Below are 18,807 nucleotides of genomic sequence, written 5' to 3' on the forward strand. Positions count from 1 at the left end.
ATTGGACGCACCAGTTTTTATTTTATTTTAGAAGCACAAATTATAATAGCGACGCCCTAACAATATATTAAATACAAAATTCTAACTAGCTTAACTACCAAACTAAGTACTTTAACTACAAAACTAGCTACCTTAACTACAAAACAACCTTAATTAATAACTTAGTTCAACAAGTCTATGCCATCTTCTGGGCATAAGCCATAATGCCTCAGGATCATTTTGGCATTATATCGCCAGAGAGTAACTGACAAGCGCTGCAGCAATTGTTTCCTTGCAAACTGTCTGGGAATACCACTTTTAACAGTGGTACGGTCGGCAATCGAGGATAAGGTTGATAAAGCAAAGGGTATCCAAACACCAAACGACTCGCAAACCAGGGGAAAAAATTCACCACCATGGTTATTAACAGTTTCCAAATAATGGTCATCCTTAGCCTCCTCACCGGCAGCAGCAGCTACCCCAGCCTTAGATGCAGCAGCGGAAATAAAGGAAGGCTGAGTTGTGCACCTGACAGAGAGGTCAAAGTAAGCAGGACGGCCTAGAGTAAAATCAGGATGGTAAATGTCCCCAGGACGAGATTGATCAGAGGCAATGCTTTGCTCACGGAGAACACCAGGGTGATCTTGCAGTAGAGCATGATGTACTATAGAACAAGAGCATCATGGCGTTGGATACGTAGTGGGCCATGAGAGCAACCAAGAAGATGGTCACCAAACTGATCTATGACAGACAAACATGTACAAAGTGGTAACAATGGGAAAAGAGGAACACCCAACCATAAACGGACAGCGATAACAAACTCATGTGGAGAAAAGGCCAAACCCAATGTTGGTTGAGGGATGGCCTTCAGCCAGCCACTGCTGACACCAGAGGAGTGAGCAACAGCACGTAAACGAGCCTGGTCACGGATTGTGGAGGTGTTGAAAATGCTTGCAAATAATTGATCATCAAGGGAAGCCTGTAAGTCATTTTGGGAAGATAAGTTAGAAGGCAAGATGGATAGACTTTGGAAATAGGAGATAGCACAATTTTCACCTGGAAAAAAGGAAGTCACATCAAAATTTGGTGCTAAACGGGACACCAAAATCCGGGCTGAGTTACAGGAACCCAAAAAGGCTGGGTGTGAAGAGCGTTGGGACTCACGCAAACCCAAGCCTCCTAAACGGAATGGCAAAGTAGCTTGAGACCAAGCATTATCAGAGATGCTACAGCACAAAATTCTACTAAGACAGTTGCGTAGGTTAGAGTCAAACACAGATGGAAAGCAGCCTAATGATGAAGAAGGGACACAGCGCAATATGTGAGTGATCTTACAAACACTGAGACAGCTCCTAAGCAAATTCAATTCAATTTGAGGATCTCCAAGTTCTGCAAGCTTATCCTGAATAGATGCAGTTTTTTCAAGTTTACTAGACAAAAAAGAATCAAAAAAAAGTAGGTGGTCCCCACACAGGAGACCCTAAAAGCTCCAAACCACTGCTTTCGGGATTAATTTGTTTTATTGCATGAGGAAATTCAGGGAAAGAGCTATCTCCAGAAGGCCAATACAACTCACATTTGGATAGATTGATATGCAAGCCAAAACTTGGCCCAGACTGAGTAAAGCATGATAGTAAAGCAAGGAGAGAAGACCTAGACCCAATAAAAGTGCCATCATCTAAATACCACAAACTTAGGAGACAATTTTCACTAAGAGGATTTCGGAGGATTGGAACCAAGAAACTGAAGCAAAACTGATGAGAATAACAGAGGACCAAGTGGATCACCCTGCTGTACACCAGTGGAAGCAAGAATACGACGGTGGCCAAAACGTAATTCTGCAGGCTGGTTATAACACCAGTACACCCAACAAGATATTTCAGGAAAATCCTTATAAACACGGCTGAGAAAAGCAGTGCGGCTGCATTCATTAAAAGCATTTTTCATATCTATCTTCAGAAGAGCTAGTGATTCATCACCACCCAGCTGAGATAGAGCATGACGGACAGCATGAATAGCCCATAAGGCTTGGCACAGGTACTGAATGCGGCTGTCACCAGACCCTCGCGCTACGCGCGCGTTGGTCGGCTACGCCAGACTAGCTGACACGTGGGCCGACACTGTTTTAGAATAACCGGAAAATAATGGAAGAATACGGAATAATGGAATAATTTAGAGCTGACAGTAACCAGATGCGGGCGGTGGACGGGAAACAGAGAATTTATTTGGAGTGGCCTAAAGCATATTACCACCCAATGGCGGATCCAGGATGGGACATTTGGGGCAAATGCCCCCCCCCCCCCCTTCAAGAAATTGCATACAAGATCGAGATACTCTAATAGAGCAGTCAATTACTCTAATAAAGCAGTCACAATGTTCATGAGGCAGTGTAGCTTACCTATGAAGCTATAAATAGGATTTTATTTTACATAACAGACGTGATATAATATATTTGGTAAAGGATAACTATAGTTATTATTGTTGTGACCTTTTTTTTTTTTTTTTTTTTTTTGGTCTTCAACTGTTTTTCAGCAAGGTGCCCCCCCTCTTTCCAAACTCTGGATCCGCCCCTGCCACCATTATTACACTCACCTGAAATCAAAAATGAAAACGACTGTCAAACTCTCCTATATATAGCACCTTCGTATGTACTAAGCGCCTCTAAAATAATTGCTGGTATTTAAGACTTCATAGCCTTTTAAATAGCTTTTAAGACATCACAAAGGCCATAATGAGAATAACCAGCCTGCTAAGGAGTGATTATTGCTACTTAAAGTACAGCAACTAGTGCTCTCCCCAACCACCTACAACTTGTGCCCCTCCCCTTGCCAGCTCCCGGATCCGCCCCTGGTAACTGTTTGCAATTGTCAAAAATTTTAAATATCTAGCTTCTCAGTGCCCCTCACCCCCCATGCACCCCCTGCATGCTTTATATAGCTACCTAATATCCATATATGGTCATGATGCACCCCTTGTTAAACCCTGGATCTGCCCCTGATATATCATGCACATGTAACTATATCTAAGTGATGTAGTTTGGGTAACTACTGACACAGGATTCCATCAGTATACTATATGTATATCACTCAGTTACATATACATCTTAATGTAATTATATGATCACAAACATTAATGATGAAAGCATACCATCTCCAGACAGCATATGTCCAATCATGAAGACTTCTCTGCTCTATATACTATAGTTTGCAAGTCCTTTAATTGCTATGCATGGTATCAGCTGTAGAGGACAGCTAATGCATTTCTGAAATTCTGGAAACCTCTTAGGCTAGCCATTTTGAAATTGTACTTACATAGTAGGTTTGCAGCGGTTACAAAGTTTATCAAAACCACAGTTATAACAATACAAGTTCACAATGAACACTAATTTCTCAGGAGCAGGGTACACGGCACATATCATTCAAGATATTCTAATACAGCAGTCAGGAGAACTCTAATAGAACAGCCTAATATATAAAGAGACTTCTTCAGAATTAAGGGTTTCTGTATCAGTGGCAATTCTAGACTTGAGGGAACAGCATGTAAGGCTGTAATATAATGTAGGAACAACCCCTAGAAACTGCAGGAATTTTAAATTGATGCTAACTAACAATGCCAAATTTGAAGGTGGTCTTATTAATGATGGTAGCTAGGTCCCAAACATAGCTAAGGTGTACTTCATGATCTCATTAGTAAGACCACCTCATTATAGTGACCATGTATACAGTAAAAACAAACTAGTGAAGGTCACTACTAATGTCTGCCACAATACTCACTAGTTTTGTGTAGTGACGTTCACAACTAATTTTGTAGTGACAATAGTAGTGACAGTCACTACAATAGTAGTGAATGTCAAAAAATAGTGAGTATTGTGGTAGAAATTAGTAATGAAATTCATTGCTAATTTTTTACAGTGTGTCATGTAGGTCCCAAACATAGCTAAGGTGTACTTCATGACCTCATTAATAAGACCACCTCATTGTAGTGACCATTTCAAGTAGGTCCCAAACATAGCTAAGGTGTACTTCATGACCTCATTAATAAGACCACTTCATTATAGTGACCATTTCAAGTAGGTCCCAAACATAGCTAAGGTGTACTTCATGACCTCATTAATAAGACCACCTCATTATAGTGACCATTTCAAGAAGGTCCCAAACATAGCTAAGGTGTACTTCATGACCTCATTAATAAGACCACTTTAATTTTGTGACCAGGCAATGTTCCAAAAACACTATAATTATGGTGTACTCATTAGATATGAGTCTCATGGGTACTTCAAATTAACTACACATTAGTTCATTTAATTGAAGTACCTATGGGACAAGGAATGTGGTCACACTAGTACAACTATTTGACCAATCTCATGCAACTTTAGTTTCAATTTTCAGTTTTAAATTTCCAGTATAGGCTAAATTCTACAGCCATGACATGGGGCTGCAGGGATAACTGCCCCTGTCATTAATATAACCATACAGCTATTATGTGATTAATTTGATAAGTAAACAAGAAAACAACACTTCCATAAAGAGTATATTAGGTAGACAGGCCACCCAAATGCTGATGTAGCTCACATTCTCGTTATGATAACATGCAGTGTGTTTGGGTGCATGTGTAGGTAGGTGTGTACTGTTTAGATAACTGATTTGTGTCTGCTGATTCACTGATATAAATGTGTCATGCATGCATAAACTATATGCATGCACATATTAGTGTACAAGTAAGTATAACTGTATATTAGCTCTGTGGATGCACTACATGTGTATAGTAGGCATTCGTGGCTCTTAAGCTCTTGCTAGCTATATAGTACATCCATTTTCATGTCTGATAACATGTACTTACTACTGATAGTAATGATATTATTGTGTCCTTGCAAAGCTCTGGGATTTGATGATTGCATTGAAAGAGGTGATAATTGTGGAGCAGCAGAACCTGTCAACTGTACCAAAGACTATGGTGAGCTGGAGTCATACATCTTGAACCATGATGAGATTATGGACAGTCTGAAAGAAGCTTTTTTCAGAACTGGTAGAGATCCCTCACGGTTTGTTAGGATCAGATATGTCTTCCTGTTGACTGGAAATAACACCAATGATTGTTCTATGGCAAACAAGACTGAAGAAGTGTACATATGGAGTGATTCACCAATTTACCTACTTGGTCCAAAACCACTACTATTTCTTACATTGTTTGCCATCAACATAGCTGAAATAGGTGTCCGAGTACCTCTACCATGTCTGTGTTATGGTCAGGATGACAGGCTCCTCTCCAGGCTAACTTATCTGGTAAGTGCCAGTACATGCAATTGTATCTTATAGCTAGCTACGTAGTTACTGATGATGCATATCGGCTGGCCAGAGATATACTGAGCTTGCTAGCTCAGCCGTGCATGAGGCATATAGACTAACTAAATCATACATGCTGGCATAGCTGATAGCGAAGATATTGGTGCATGACTACTCGGCCTTGGGGGCGGTGCCATTTATTACACAGGCTATTCTCCACAGTGAATTTTCAAAACGTTTATAGACCACTAAAACAAGCACACTAATACATACAGGCAGGCCCGGGACCCTGATCGCGCACGGCCACGGCACGTATATAACTAATACTGTGGGATTCTACTGCATGATCTCCTGAACGGCCAGCATGCAGGCGTAATACAAGCTATGCAGCGAGGCCTTCGAGGTCTACTTGATTCTTGACTCAATTTAATGCTGCAGCGGTGACACCGCGGGGTTGGCTTTGATGATGCTATAGTAGCTAGCTAGCTAGCGGCTACTTCCGAGTTATACATGCACGAACTTCATGAACAATTGGAGTGTTATTGATATGCAGTTTGCGGTCACAGTCGTAACAATTAGTGCTGGTCACTGTAAAGCATTAATACAATGCAATACAATACAATTTATTAAACCACTGTCTCGCATCCCATACAGTAGCTACACCTACATGGTATATAATACATAGTCCAGACTGTGTTTCTACGTCGCAAATAAGGGAAATGAGCAGCAGCAGCAGCAGCAGCAGCAGCAGCAACAACAACAACAAAAACAACAACAAAGAAAGATAAATCAACAGTAAAGTTGCAGTCCAGATTGCTTGTGCAATTACAAAAACATCTAATTTAAAACAACTAAATTGTGAAAAAAGTCAACAATGGCTAGTTTGAAATTGAACGGGTAATGTGGTCAAGAAATGGTTGCAGTAATATTGATATCGATGCATGTCAGTTGACTTGTAGCAGTGGAATATGGAGGAATGGAGGCTTGCATATGCATAATACAATACATTTCATTATGAATGTCTTCACTGTTGTAATATTATATGCAACTGTTCCCCATTACAGATCAAAGTGTATCCAGCAAATCAGTTTACTGATGGAGATTCTTTACAGTTTATCAACAAATACTTCTTTCACGCAAAGGGACTGGATAATGATAACTATAAATCCATTGTAAATATTATGAGAATAACAATACCATTTACACTAACACTAGCAACTGTATTCATTGCTCTATCCAACAAATATGTCTATCCTAAACTTTATTCCTATACTAAGCGACTTCATAACATGCAACACTCAGATGAAGAATTCTTTAAAAGCAAGGCACACCTTCCAGCACACTTATTTACCAGTCTTTTCTTAAACTTTGGACTTCTTTCATTCCATGTTGTATCAGTTGTGAATAATATAAGATACGGCAATGAAGTTCTGGATAACGAAAACTATGATGTTGAATCTACTACCTACGAGGATCACCAGGCCATAACAATATTCCATGCTGCATGGTCATTTATCCCTATTGCAGGATTGTTTGTCACAGGAATAACATATGTTGTATTTAAGTGTTATTACAAGAATGACAATCTAATGGTCCTTACAGCATCAGTATCAATGACAGGAACTATTGTTTATTTGGGATCATATTTCATGCCTTACATGTTGCTGGCTTTTATCTATGATCCGCTGCAAACTGCTTTTATCTATTTAACCCTGATAGCCTTTGGTCTATGCATCTACTTTTACAGTTTTGGATTCTTTCAACTCAAGATGGCCACTATGTATGCAGGTTCGCGTAAGTGGCGTGATGCTGGAGAGAACATGAAGAACCTAGCAATGGCATGGGGGTCATCAGCCACAATCACTTATTTCTTAGGTGTCATTATATACATACTCGACTTGGGTAACTTTCACGACTTCATGTCAGCACAGAATCTACTGCTACCTCTGATGGTCGGCTTGTTTACTTACCTTGTCCTGAAGCCAGCTAACAAAGCTGTGGAACAGATGAATATCAACAATGGAGCAATAAATGCTACAATTGACACTCAAGTGTTAATGGAGTCACAATTATATTAAGTGTTAATCATGTTGTAGTATAGTCTAACTGTTTAAAAGACTTTGTAATATATTAGTTGTCTGTATATAGCTAGACAGTGACAGAATTTGTTTATTTATTTTTATTTATTGTTTGTTTCTACAACATGCAGGGGTGAATTAAATCCTTGCAATTTTTAATATTTCATTGGTATATTGTACATCACTAGCTAGGTGATTGTTCTATTAGAGTGGTTAACACTGTCTAACTACCTACTTGACGTGGCGAGGTAGTCTTATAAATGAGTTCATGAAGTACACCTAATTTGCTATGTTTGGGACCTACTTGGCATGGTCACTATAATGAGGTGGTCTTATTATAATGAGATCATGAAGTATACCTTAGCTATGTTTGGGACCTACTTGACATGGTCACTATAATGAGGTGGTCTTATTAATGAGGTGATGAAGTACACCTTAGCTATGTTTGGGACTTACTTGACGTGGTCACTATAATGAGGTCATGAAGTAAACCAGTTACATTTAAGACCACCTCATTAAAGTGACCTATATAGCTGTCAAGTATAGATTTAAAAGTGTTCCAAGATCTCGTTAATTGACACCATGCAAATAATTATAAGGCATACGATCTCAAGGTCTCTCATGAGGTACAAACTGAGTAACATATCAGACAAAAAATGTGGTCTCAATAATTGACCTTATTATGATCTGATTCAGCTTCAACCTTTCTGTTTCAATGTATAATGGTTCTGCTTGAAGGTCTACAGCCATGAGTCCTTTGTTGTGCATAATGTATCAGCAGTATCAGCAAAAATGTCCCTGCCATTCACTATAGCTACAGCTAATGAGATTTGAAGAGTAAACACAGAAAATAACACCTCCACAAAAGGATGTCAGGCCACTCAAATATTATCAGACAACAAATTAGTTGTCTAAACAGTACACACCCACCCACACACCCAAATAGGTACACACAATGCATGTGGTTTTTGCTAGTTACATCATGCACTCATCAATATTAGCTGTTATAGTTTATAGAACATATCTGTACATGCATGGCATTGCATTGCATGCATTCAAACCATCAAGCATGCATGTCACACAGCACATGCAAACAAGTAGCTAACACTATTCCAGCAGTATATATACATGTGTACTGATAGCAGACCTTGCTGATGACTTGTATGTTCTTTACTAATCATGACTGATATTGTGTACTTATTGACAGTAGCAATTTTACTGTGTTCTTGCACAGCTCAAGAGGAAGATAATTGTAATAGAACTACCATCCAGCAGTTTTGTAATGCTCAAGGAACAGATAATTGTAATGGAGCCATCATCCGAGGCTTCAGTGAGCTGCAGTCATACATTATGACCGATGAAACAATCATCACAAACTTGACAGAAGCATTTTTTAGAACTGGCAGGGATCCTTCACAATTTGTTAGGATTAAGTACACCTATGCAAGTAATGAGACTGGTTGTTCTCATTTGAGAAACATGACAGCAAGTGAAACATACATTTGGAGTGAATCACCAATTTACTTACTCGGTCCAAAGCCATTACAGTTTCTCACATTGTTTGCTATCAATATAGCTGAAATAGGTGTTGAAGTACCTCTACCATGTCTGTGTCAGCGTCAAGTTGATGCATTACTCTCTAGACTCACCTATCTGGTAAGCGTATGCTGCATGTGATTGAGTTACTAGATAGGCCCATTAATAGAGGAGCACTAGCTGATATGATATAATGTCGCTTGATCAAGTATATAGGTGAAAACCGTGAAGTTGCAGCTGACCGCCGCGAAGCCTACCGCCAGCTAGTGCATGAACCGCTGAGCTAGCTACTGTAGCTACCGGTACGAGTCCCGCAGTTTTGGTTAAAACAAAAAAAAAACTGAGTATAAGTTATGCAACAAAAAACGGGCAGGTTGTAAATTCTTCTTGCAAGAATATCTTGTTATAGCTACCGTTTTCCATACCTTGGCAAGTATGATCCTGTAAATCCTACTGATAGCATCAGCTAGATATACAAAACGCCTACCTGACTTTAGGGCGGTGCCCACTGTGGAACGTATTTCCGTTTTACGCACCGTTATATTGTTAGCCCCTCAGGCAACAATACATAAATAAACAATAGTATATATACAAGTGGTTTTCCTCGACTGACTCATGCGACCACTGACGACAAAATTGGCGTGACAAGGAACAGTGACGTAACTAGGCTAGCCAAGCTAGGTGTGATCTACCGAAACAATCTGGTGCCCAGATTATTTATTATTTTAGTATTTAGCTATTTAAGTCTGCCGAATAGTATCTTTTAGTCTTCCTGTCCGGCATACAGGTAGTGGTACTCCAAATTATTAAGCTTTACAGCATGGGTACAAATAGTGCAATTATAACCGCAGAAAAGAAATATCAGTCCACGCTGAGAGTCCACTAGCTTAAGTTTCTTCTATATTGTCTGCTCTCAAGTCAGGCTTAGACTAACTGTTGAATCTTCTCTCCCCCACAAGGCTCTTGACCATGAGAATTCTATGTCCCCCGAGGACTGCAGGCATCTTCAACATGGTTGGGAATACCTGCTTTATGAACACCATTTTTTAATCTCTTTTGGACTCTGCCTCTGATGCTAAAACAAAGGCTTGCCTATTGTCAGTTTCCTCAGAGTCTGGTGGGTAGTTTGGTGCTCTCCCTGTACCTCTCTTGGCACTAAGCTGGATAATGAGTCTTTGAGGATTGCTACGTCTTGGTAGTCCTATCATTGTCGAACAAATGTGTGTTTGTGGTAGTAAAGTTGATGTTTTGGTACTCACAGTTTGTCAGTGGAGGCCATATTTCACAGCACGCTGATTCATTGTGATTGTGCTCTGGCATCTGGAGGTGTAGCTGTTGTTTTGGAGCCTGTCAGTGTGTGTCATGACGATGGTAAGAGGCCAGATGGCACATTATTGATTCCTTGGTGGCAGGTCTTACCCTTGTTCTGGAACTTTACCTGTTCAGACACCCTTGCCCCATCTAATATTCTTCCGTAAGTGGTGCCAGCCTCTGCGAAGTATTCTTCTTTAACTCCATCTTTTTACTTCTCCCCTCTGTGTGTTGAGACCCTAGGTGCTTGAGGATCATGCCCATTTGGGAGATAGTGGGGCCACCTAATATTTGATTCAGAAGGTTGCTATTGATGTTCAATGTGGTGCAACAATTTCATCATCACAGGATTGGGCAGAGTTTGCTTCTCTGCCCATAGTTTGAGCAAGACAAAGACTTTCTTTTTAAATTGAACTTCTGTATTTGTAATAAAAGATTATTTATTTATGAAAAAATCTGGTACCCCACCAGAAGTGTTTATCTCTATATATGCATGACTGAGATGCCCTATAATAATAGGACAGTATACTCTAATAGAACAGTCACATGTGGTACTTAAAACAGATAAAAGCAGTGTACCAATCTATTATTATTATTATTATTATTATTAATGCTCTATAAGTGTGTATTTACAAAGAAGACTCATTTTAATTTATAGCAAATTAATGTACAGTTGGTATGCAGTGGCCATCTTCATTCACAGCACTGTTCATTATCATCAATCAACCTGTTTCAACCAGAAACTCCTCGATGATACTTTGATTTCAGCATTGGGAAAGATATTCCAAGCTAGACACTGTCCACTACAATTTACTTGTGTGTTTATTTGTAGCTTTCCTTCCGTTGTTCTGGAATCTGGATCATTGTACCATTGTATCAGAGTGCTATCAACTGTGCAACCACTGCTAGCACCCTTAGTTTTAATAATTGTTGTAACCTATAGCTATTAAAAGATGGCATGACCCCAAACTCTGGATCATTATATCTATTTCTTCCACACAATATAATTACGTTCTACATTCTTGAGGCCATGCAAATATCTTCACCTATGAATGTGCAATTTTCACCCTGTATGTGACAATCTGTAGTTCTACAAATGGCGAACCATGTATCCTTCGATACAATTGAGGAACTGTGAGCCTATGAGATACCTTGTAAAAGTACAAATTTGTATGGCCAGAAACCATTAACATGCAGTTTAGAAAACTCTAGACATCACCAATCCTTAAGTAAATTCCTCGCACTTTAAATAATTGGTGAATGACTACGTACTAAGTCACGTGAGACCACAGACAAAGTGTATTAATTTTTATTATGGTAACACAGTTGAAGAATTTGCCAATAAGAATTCTTGCCAATCAGACCATGTATATAATGTGGTATTCTTGTAACCACCAGGCCTAGACCTACTAGTGTGCTGTACCTGATCTCTCAGTAGAAAAGTACCAGAGAGCATGGAGTAATTTTTCTGATCTGCAGAAACGTTTACTTAAATAATTAAAAGATTCTCAGTATACTTCAGTACTTTTCTTGTGTAATTTTTTATAAACTGTAACTTTTGTGTTTTGCACTGTGTATTGTATAAGCTGTGTATATATACGTTGTGTGGTATAGAGAGCACCTTTGCAGGCTTAGCATCCTTATTGTGTATCTGTATAAACTGACCTCTAATTAGAGCAAAGTCAAGTGCTGTAGAATCTCTAATCAAGTAAGTAGCTAAGGTTCCAGAGTCTAATACCACCAGGTATACATATTGGTAATCTTTCTATACAAACTAGTGGTGACTGCTTGTAGGCAGGAGCCACACACAGTCATACAGGTCGTGTAGTTGACATAGCAATGAGATATTTAACAGCAAAGAAGGCTATAGAGCAAACAGAGAATCAGAAAAATGATACTAAGACTACGTATGTTGAATTTAGAAAGAACTGTGCTGACTTGATGTCTTGACCCACAAATGACTTTCAGTTTAGGCAATATTGCATGTAGCATCACATGAGCAGGTTCAGGCCAAGATAATTATGACAAGCATGCTGGTAACACTATCATTATAAGTAAATCAGTTCATGCATGGCAGATATGCTTTGGACATGTACAGATCCATAGCAGTACTTGACTTATACATGTCCACAGAGGTTATAGCACTGATTTGAAACAAATTTTCTTAATGTTAATAAGACACAGGGTTTTAGAAAACATCCTCTGACTTATACAGCTATTGTGATCAGTCAATATTATTGATGAATACAGAATCAACTGTATTGTATAGCACATTTACACTGCAGTAGTTACAACTTGATGTCTTCACTATTTTCCATTACAGATCAAAGTATATCCAGCAAACCGGTTTACTGGTGGAAATTCTTTACAGTATATCAACAAGTACTTTTTTCATGCAAAAGGAAATGATAATGACAACTATAAAGCCATTGTAAACATCATGAGAATTACAATACCATTTACACTAACACTTGCATTGATGTTCATTGCTCTATCCAACAAATACATTTATCCCAAGATGCATGCTTATGTTAAACAACTTCAAAATATGAAACACTCAGATGAAGAATTCTTCAACAACAAGGCACACCTTCCAGCACACTTATTCACCAGTGTTTTGCTGAACTTGGGACTCTTTTCATTTCATGTTGTATCAGTTGTGAATAATATAAAATATGGCGATGAAGTACTGGAAGATAGGGAATACACCCTAGGTGGTGCCACCTATGATGATCACCACTCCATACCTATATACATTGCTGTTTGGTCACTGATACCAGTCATTAGTATATTTTGCATGGCAATAATTTATGTTCTATTTAAAAGTATTTGCTACAAGAATGTCAATCTAATGGTCCTTACAACATCAGTATTAATGACAGGAACTATCATATATTTGGGGTCGTACTTTATGCCTTTCATGTTGCTGGCATTCATCTATGATCCGCTACAAACTGCTTTTATCTATTGTACCCTGGTAGCCTTTGCTATATGCATCTATTTCTATTGTTTTGGATTCTTTCAGCTCAAGGTAGCCACTATGTCTGTGAGTACGTGCAAATGGCGTGATGCTGGAGAGAACATGAAGAACGTAGCAATGGCATGGGGGTCATCAGCCACAATCACCTATTTCTTAGGTGTCATCATATACATACTTGACTTGGGCAACTTTCATGATTTCATGTCAGCACAGAACCTACTGCTACCTCTGATGGTTGGCTTGTTTACTTTCTTAGTTCTGAAGCCAGCTAACAGAGCTGTGGAAACGATGCGTCAAGAAGACAATGAAGCAATGAATACTACTGCTGACACTCAAGAGTTAAAGGAGTCACAATTGTATTAAGAGCTAAACACTTTGTACTGCATACAATTAACTGTATTTTTCACTGTATAGCAGCCATACTAGTTGGTCTGATAGTTTTTATATTGTAACTATACAGTGACAGAATAACAAGTGACGTTTGATTACGTATGTTGTAAAGCTGGGACTTAATTATAGTGGTCTCTGCCATTACGTATAGTAATTGGGTGATATTGCCTTTTTGATAATCTAGATTCCTCTTTTAAAAATTATCTCGATTTTTGATTAAATCTTGATATCTGATTTACTGATAGTATACAATGTACCCCTATGCATCAAGGCATGCTACAAGGTCTCTATCAACCATGATGGTCATTTTGTTTGTCAACAAACTCAAATTCTTAGTTTTCCTATGTCTATAGGAACTTTAACAAAACCAAATCAAGTCTATATTAAGGGTGGGGCATAAAACTCATGTCCCAGCTGCACTATTATCATGCTCCACCAGCAAAATCGATGTTTGCTACTTGACAAGGTATAAAATGGATTAGTGACACATATCTAGATTATTGAAAAATATACCTACATTAATTGATTAATTGCCCAACACTAATAATTATGTACACATCATAGTAAAAAATTTGGGACCTACTTGACATGGTCACTGTAGTGAGGTGGTCTTATTAATGAGGTCATGACTCTTGAAGTACACCTTAGCTATGTTTGAGACCTACTTGACATGGTCAATATAATGAGGTGGTCTTATCAACGAGGTCATAAAATACACTAGCTATGTTTGGGACCTACTTGACATGGTCACTATAATGAGGTGGTCTTACTAATGTGGTCATGAAGTACACCTTAGCTATGTTTGGGACCTGCTTGACATTAACTTGTGTTAATTTATAAATACTTTCTTACCACCCTCCGGACCCAATACTTCAAATCCTCCACATTCAAAGAACTTATATAAATGATATCCTAATCACATACTCCCCTTAGATATAAAATTATTTATAACCAAATTAAAATACCAAGCTTCATATAAAAATATATAAACCCCGCAGAATACTAAACGACTAACTCCTAATAACCAACCACAAATCCCACCTACCACAACAAAGACAAGAGGTAAACTATTTTCAAACATAGTTGCAAAACTCAATAACTGCCCGGACATTAAAGGCTCTATTGCACTAAATCCCAATATTATACTTCCCAAACTGGTGGTCTTATTAATGAGGTCATGAAGTACACCTTAGCTATGTTTGTACCTACTTGACATGGTCACTATAATGAAGTGGTCTTATTAATGAGGTCATGAAGTACACCTTAGCTATGTTTGTGACCTACTTGACATGGTCACTATAATGAGGTGGTCTTATTAATGAGGTCATGAAGTACACCTTAGCTATATGTTTTGGGACCTACTTGACATGGTCACAGACAGGATTTCCAAAGAAGGTTTTCAATGTCAGCAGGACAGAGAAGAATAATCTTAAAATGAGCTTAGATTCTCTCCCAGTGATCAGTGCTTTACAAGACTTACTTCTTTGCATTACACAACATGTGAAGAAAAAATATCTTGTTGGTTATGATATGTATACAAGGTTAAGCACATGATCATTAACAAGCAACTACACACATTTATATGTGAGAAAAAATCAAGAAGGAATTACTATAGTGACCCTTATGGGCACATTTGACACATTAAATATTTAGTTCTGTAACACAGCATTATAAGTTTAACTCCTACCCATTTAAGGATAGAATAAACCATAGATACCTTGAATTACAAGAAAAAAATTAGAAATATTTGAAAAGTGTTTTCTGCTATTAACAGCAACATGCTAGTTTCAAAAATTCTAATTGCTGCAGGCACAACACTAAGGGTTATTTCCAAAATTCGGTCACACACACACACACACACACACACACACACACACACACACACACACACACACACACACACACACACACACACACACACACACACACACACACACACACACACACACACACACACACACACACACACACACACACACACACACACACACACACACACACACACACACACACACACACACACACACACACACACACACACACACACACACACACACACACACACACACACACACACACACACACACACACACACACACACACACACACACACACACACACACACACACACACACACACACACACACACACACACACACACACACACACACACACCTTGGGTCATAAAACTAGGTGGTTTAATGAAATGCTTTCCACAATATATTACGTAGTTGGAAGATTGCTCCAGTCATTTAACCTACTGTATAGCACTGTCCTTTATATTTCTGTGCTTCTTTGTGCTACTCAGGTGAGTGCCGGAATCTTGTGCAAGAAGATCATATAGAGGGGTACCTACAACCTCTAATCAATGAATGCCTCATAGAGTCTGGCTAAGTGAGACTAAGTATTCGGGTGTTATAAGCTATACTGAATACATTGTTCCAGCTGTACTAGCCTGTAAACACTATCTTATTTAAGCAAATTAGGTGTTCATTCATAATTTATCATCACCACTTGTGTGGTATATATATATTTAAGGTTGCAAAAATTTATTTATTACCGTAATCCCTCAAATTTTTGGCTGTGTAGGGCATTTATTTCAAGCAACATTTCAGTTATGCTAAGACTGGCAAATATATGAGACCGAGATTTGTATACAATCTATATGACTTTGTATGATATTCATATTTCTGAATTTACAGTGTAATACAGTATTCATTTGTGTTGTACACATTTATGGGTGGTCTATTGCTTATGCACAGGAGTAGCAGTGAGGGGATAGGTACTCCTGAATTTGCTGGAATCTAGTTTCACATAAATACTCTAATACAGCGGTTATTATACTCTAATAAAATAGTCAGGCACAAGAGATACGTATACCATTTTGCAGGAGGTTTTAAGGATAGCGCATTTAGGCCACTCTATATAAATTATTTACCTGTTTCTTGTCCACTAGCAAGCTAAAATCCAGTAGATCCACCATATTCTGAAAATCATTTAGTCTGGATTCTTTGCAAAATAGCAATTTGTGCTAGCTAGAAACTGTAGCTAATAAGATTATTCTTAGCTAACAAAATGAGCTAGTTATTTCTTTGTATGTCTACTCTTGTAGCTAGCTAAATATGCTTGTACAATATCATTATGAATAATACATTAGAATTTCCTACCTGCCTACATCCAAAATTTGTAAAATCGATTCACAGCAATTTAAAAAAATTCTAACTTAACTTTATATTTCAGCTGTAATTTTGACCATTCAAAATTTGCAAGCTACTTAAGAATTAACCTGTTAGTCAAATCCTCACCTGAGGGGGGGGGGGGGGAATACTATTGATAGGTATAACTCAGGTATAACTGCAGTGAGCTAGCTACTTAAAAGAGATCAGTGAACTCCCACTTCTATAGCTTTATCCATATTGATTGAGATGACCTCCCACTTCCATGCCTAATTCGAGAATACAAAGGAAGGGCCTTCGAAGATCCATGATCACGCAAGGATAATAGTTGCAAGTTACGCCGCTTTGTGCTAAATATGATATCGCGTCCATTTGGAAACGCTCCCCAATTGAGTACTGCTAGGTGTAAGTCCTTAGTTCACTCAGTTGACCGCTGACAGTCCCTTCTTCTGATTTAGCGCACCAAAAAGTATTTATTCTAATTATTACACACCTCTTTGCGCACGCGTCCCGACAAGGTGAGTTTTGTATCGTTGTTGTACTTGATAATCGTGCTTTGTATGTTGTTGTACATACTTTCACCAGTGAAGTTGTATATGTTATTTGACTTTCTTTGTACAATTGTATTGTTTGAGAAGAGCCCGGGTTTGTTATTAGTGCTGTTTATAAACTTGTTCAAAGGAATCGCTCAATGGGGGCCTACAAGTATCTAGAAGAGCTGTACAAGAAGAAGCAAAGTGACCTGTTAAGGTTTTTGCTGAGGGTACGGTGCTGGTACTTCAGACAGTTGAGCAAGATCCATCGTGCCCCGAAACCAACACGACCAGATAAGGCACGTCGTCTGGGCTACAAGGCGAAACAAGGGTACGTGATATATCGTGTGAGGGTACGCCGTGGAGGAAGGAAGAGGCCGGTTCCTAAAGGTGCTACTTATGGTAAACCAACTAACCAGGGAGTGAACCAGTTGAAGTTTCAAGCCTCGCTGAGATCAGTGGCTGAGGTATGACTCTAAAGGGGATCACTAGTAGATACAGACACTCACTGTAGGCAGATCTGCAACCACAGTCAAACTGTAGACTGCTAAATGAGTTACTTTGAGCCTTCTTAAACCTGTACTATTTAACTCTTTTAGTTCAAATGTCTAACACAGTATTTATGGCCAATCAATTTTCACCATACATTTTGTGTGGGGAGGCCATAAAATGCGGTGTCCAACAGACCTTTCCCGAACTTATAATGTAGCCAAACCATGTATGTCTGCTGTTGACATCTTTGCTACCACTAATCATCTGGTTGAGTGAAATGTTAACTCCCTTGAGAAATATTCCACTTTTAATTTTTAGCTCAGGATCCAACTCAACCTTTTACATACTATGCGTCTCCTGTGCCTTGTATAGGTTTAATGAGAATTGAAATTTGTGGACACACCAACATGTTCGTCATATTTGATATTTGCAGTTATTACTGACATTCTCTTATCCACAGGTCAGGGCTGGCCATCACTGTGGTGGACTAAAGGTTCTCTCCTCCTACTATGTGGGACAAGACTCCATCTACAAGTTCTTTGAAGTAATTATGGTGGACCCTGCCCACAAGGTCATCCGAAGGGACCCACGTATCAACTGGATCTGTAATAAGTCTCACCGTGAGATGAGAGGTCTAACTGCAGCTGGTAAAAAGTATCGTGGACTTGGTAAAGGTCACCGAAGAACAAAAGTCAAAGGAGGATCTCGTTATGCTAATTGGAAAAAGCACAATACTCTGTCATTGCGTAGATACCGTTAGAATTATCCTATGCACTGAACTGTCTTGAAATGTACAAGCAATTGAATACATTGATTTTGTTGTCAAGTGTAATGGTACGGTTATTAAGGAGGGATGAATAGTAAATGATTTGTGAAGGCATAGTTGATAAGCTTGTCAAGTGGTCTTCATTTAGACATCAAGGACGCATACATTAGGTAAATTGCCAAGTGGTTGTCTCCGGTGCCTTAATTGCAATGATTATCGATTAAAGGGGCAGTACTCCAAGCCATACAAGTGCTGAAACCATGAGCGATTGTGGTTTGTAACAA

General features: G+C 38.8%; 2 protein-coding genes across 2 annotated transcripts; both read left to right on the forward strand.

Annotated features, from left to right (window-relative positions):
- The first annotated feature begins 4,750 nt into the window (after window positions 1–4,750).
- Window positions 4,751–7,474, forward strand: LOC136264120 (uncharacterized). The gene is made up of 2 exons (XM_066058811.1): window positions 4,751–5,261; window positions 6,326–7,474. The coding sequence occupies exons 1-2, from the start codon at window positions 4,797–4,799 to the stop codon at window positions 7,337–7,339; spliced, it is 1,479 nt and encodes a 492-aa protein (XP_065914883.1). The 5' UTR covers window positions 4,751–4,796; the 3' UTR covers window positions 7,340–7,474.
- A 9,716-nt stretch (window positions 7,475–17,190) lies between these two features.
- On the forward strand, window positions 17,191–18,589 carry LOC136264048 (large ribosomal subunit protein eL15-like). Its single transcript, XM_066058730.1, has 3 exons — window positions 17,191–17,250; window positions 17,414–17,732; window positions 18,218–18,589. Exons 2-3 carry the CDS (start codon window positions 17,424–17,426, stop codon window positions 18,515–18,517), a joined length of 609 nt encoding a protein of 202 aa, XP_065914802.1. The 5' UTR covers window positions 17,191–17,250; window positions 17,414–17,423; the 3' UTR covers window positions 18,518–18,589.
- Window positions 18,590–18,807: the final 218 nt, after the last annotated feature.

The sequence above is a fragment of the Dysidea avara genome, chromosome 8, assembly GCF_963678975.1.
Source record: "Dysidea avara chromosome 8, odDysAvar1.4, whole genome shotgun sequence".
Lineage (NCBI taxonomy): Eukaryota > Metazoa > Porifera > Demospongiae > Dictyoceratida > Dysideidae > Dysidea > Dysidea avara.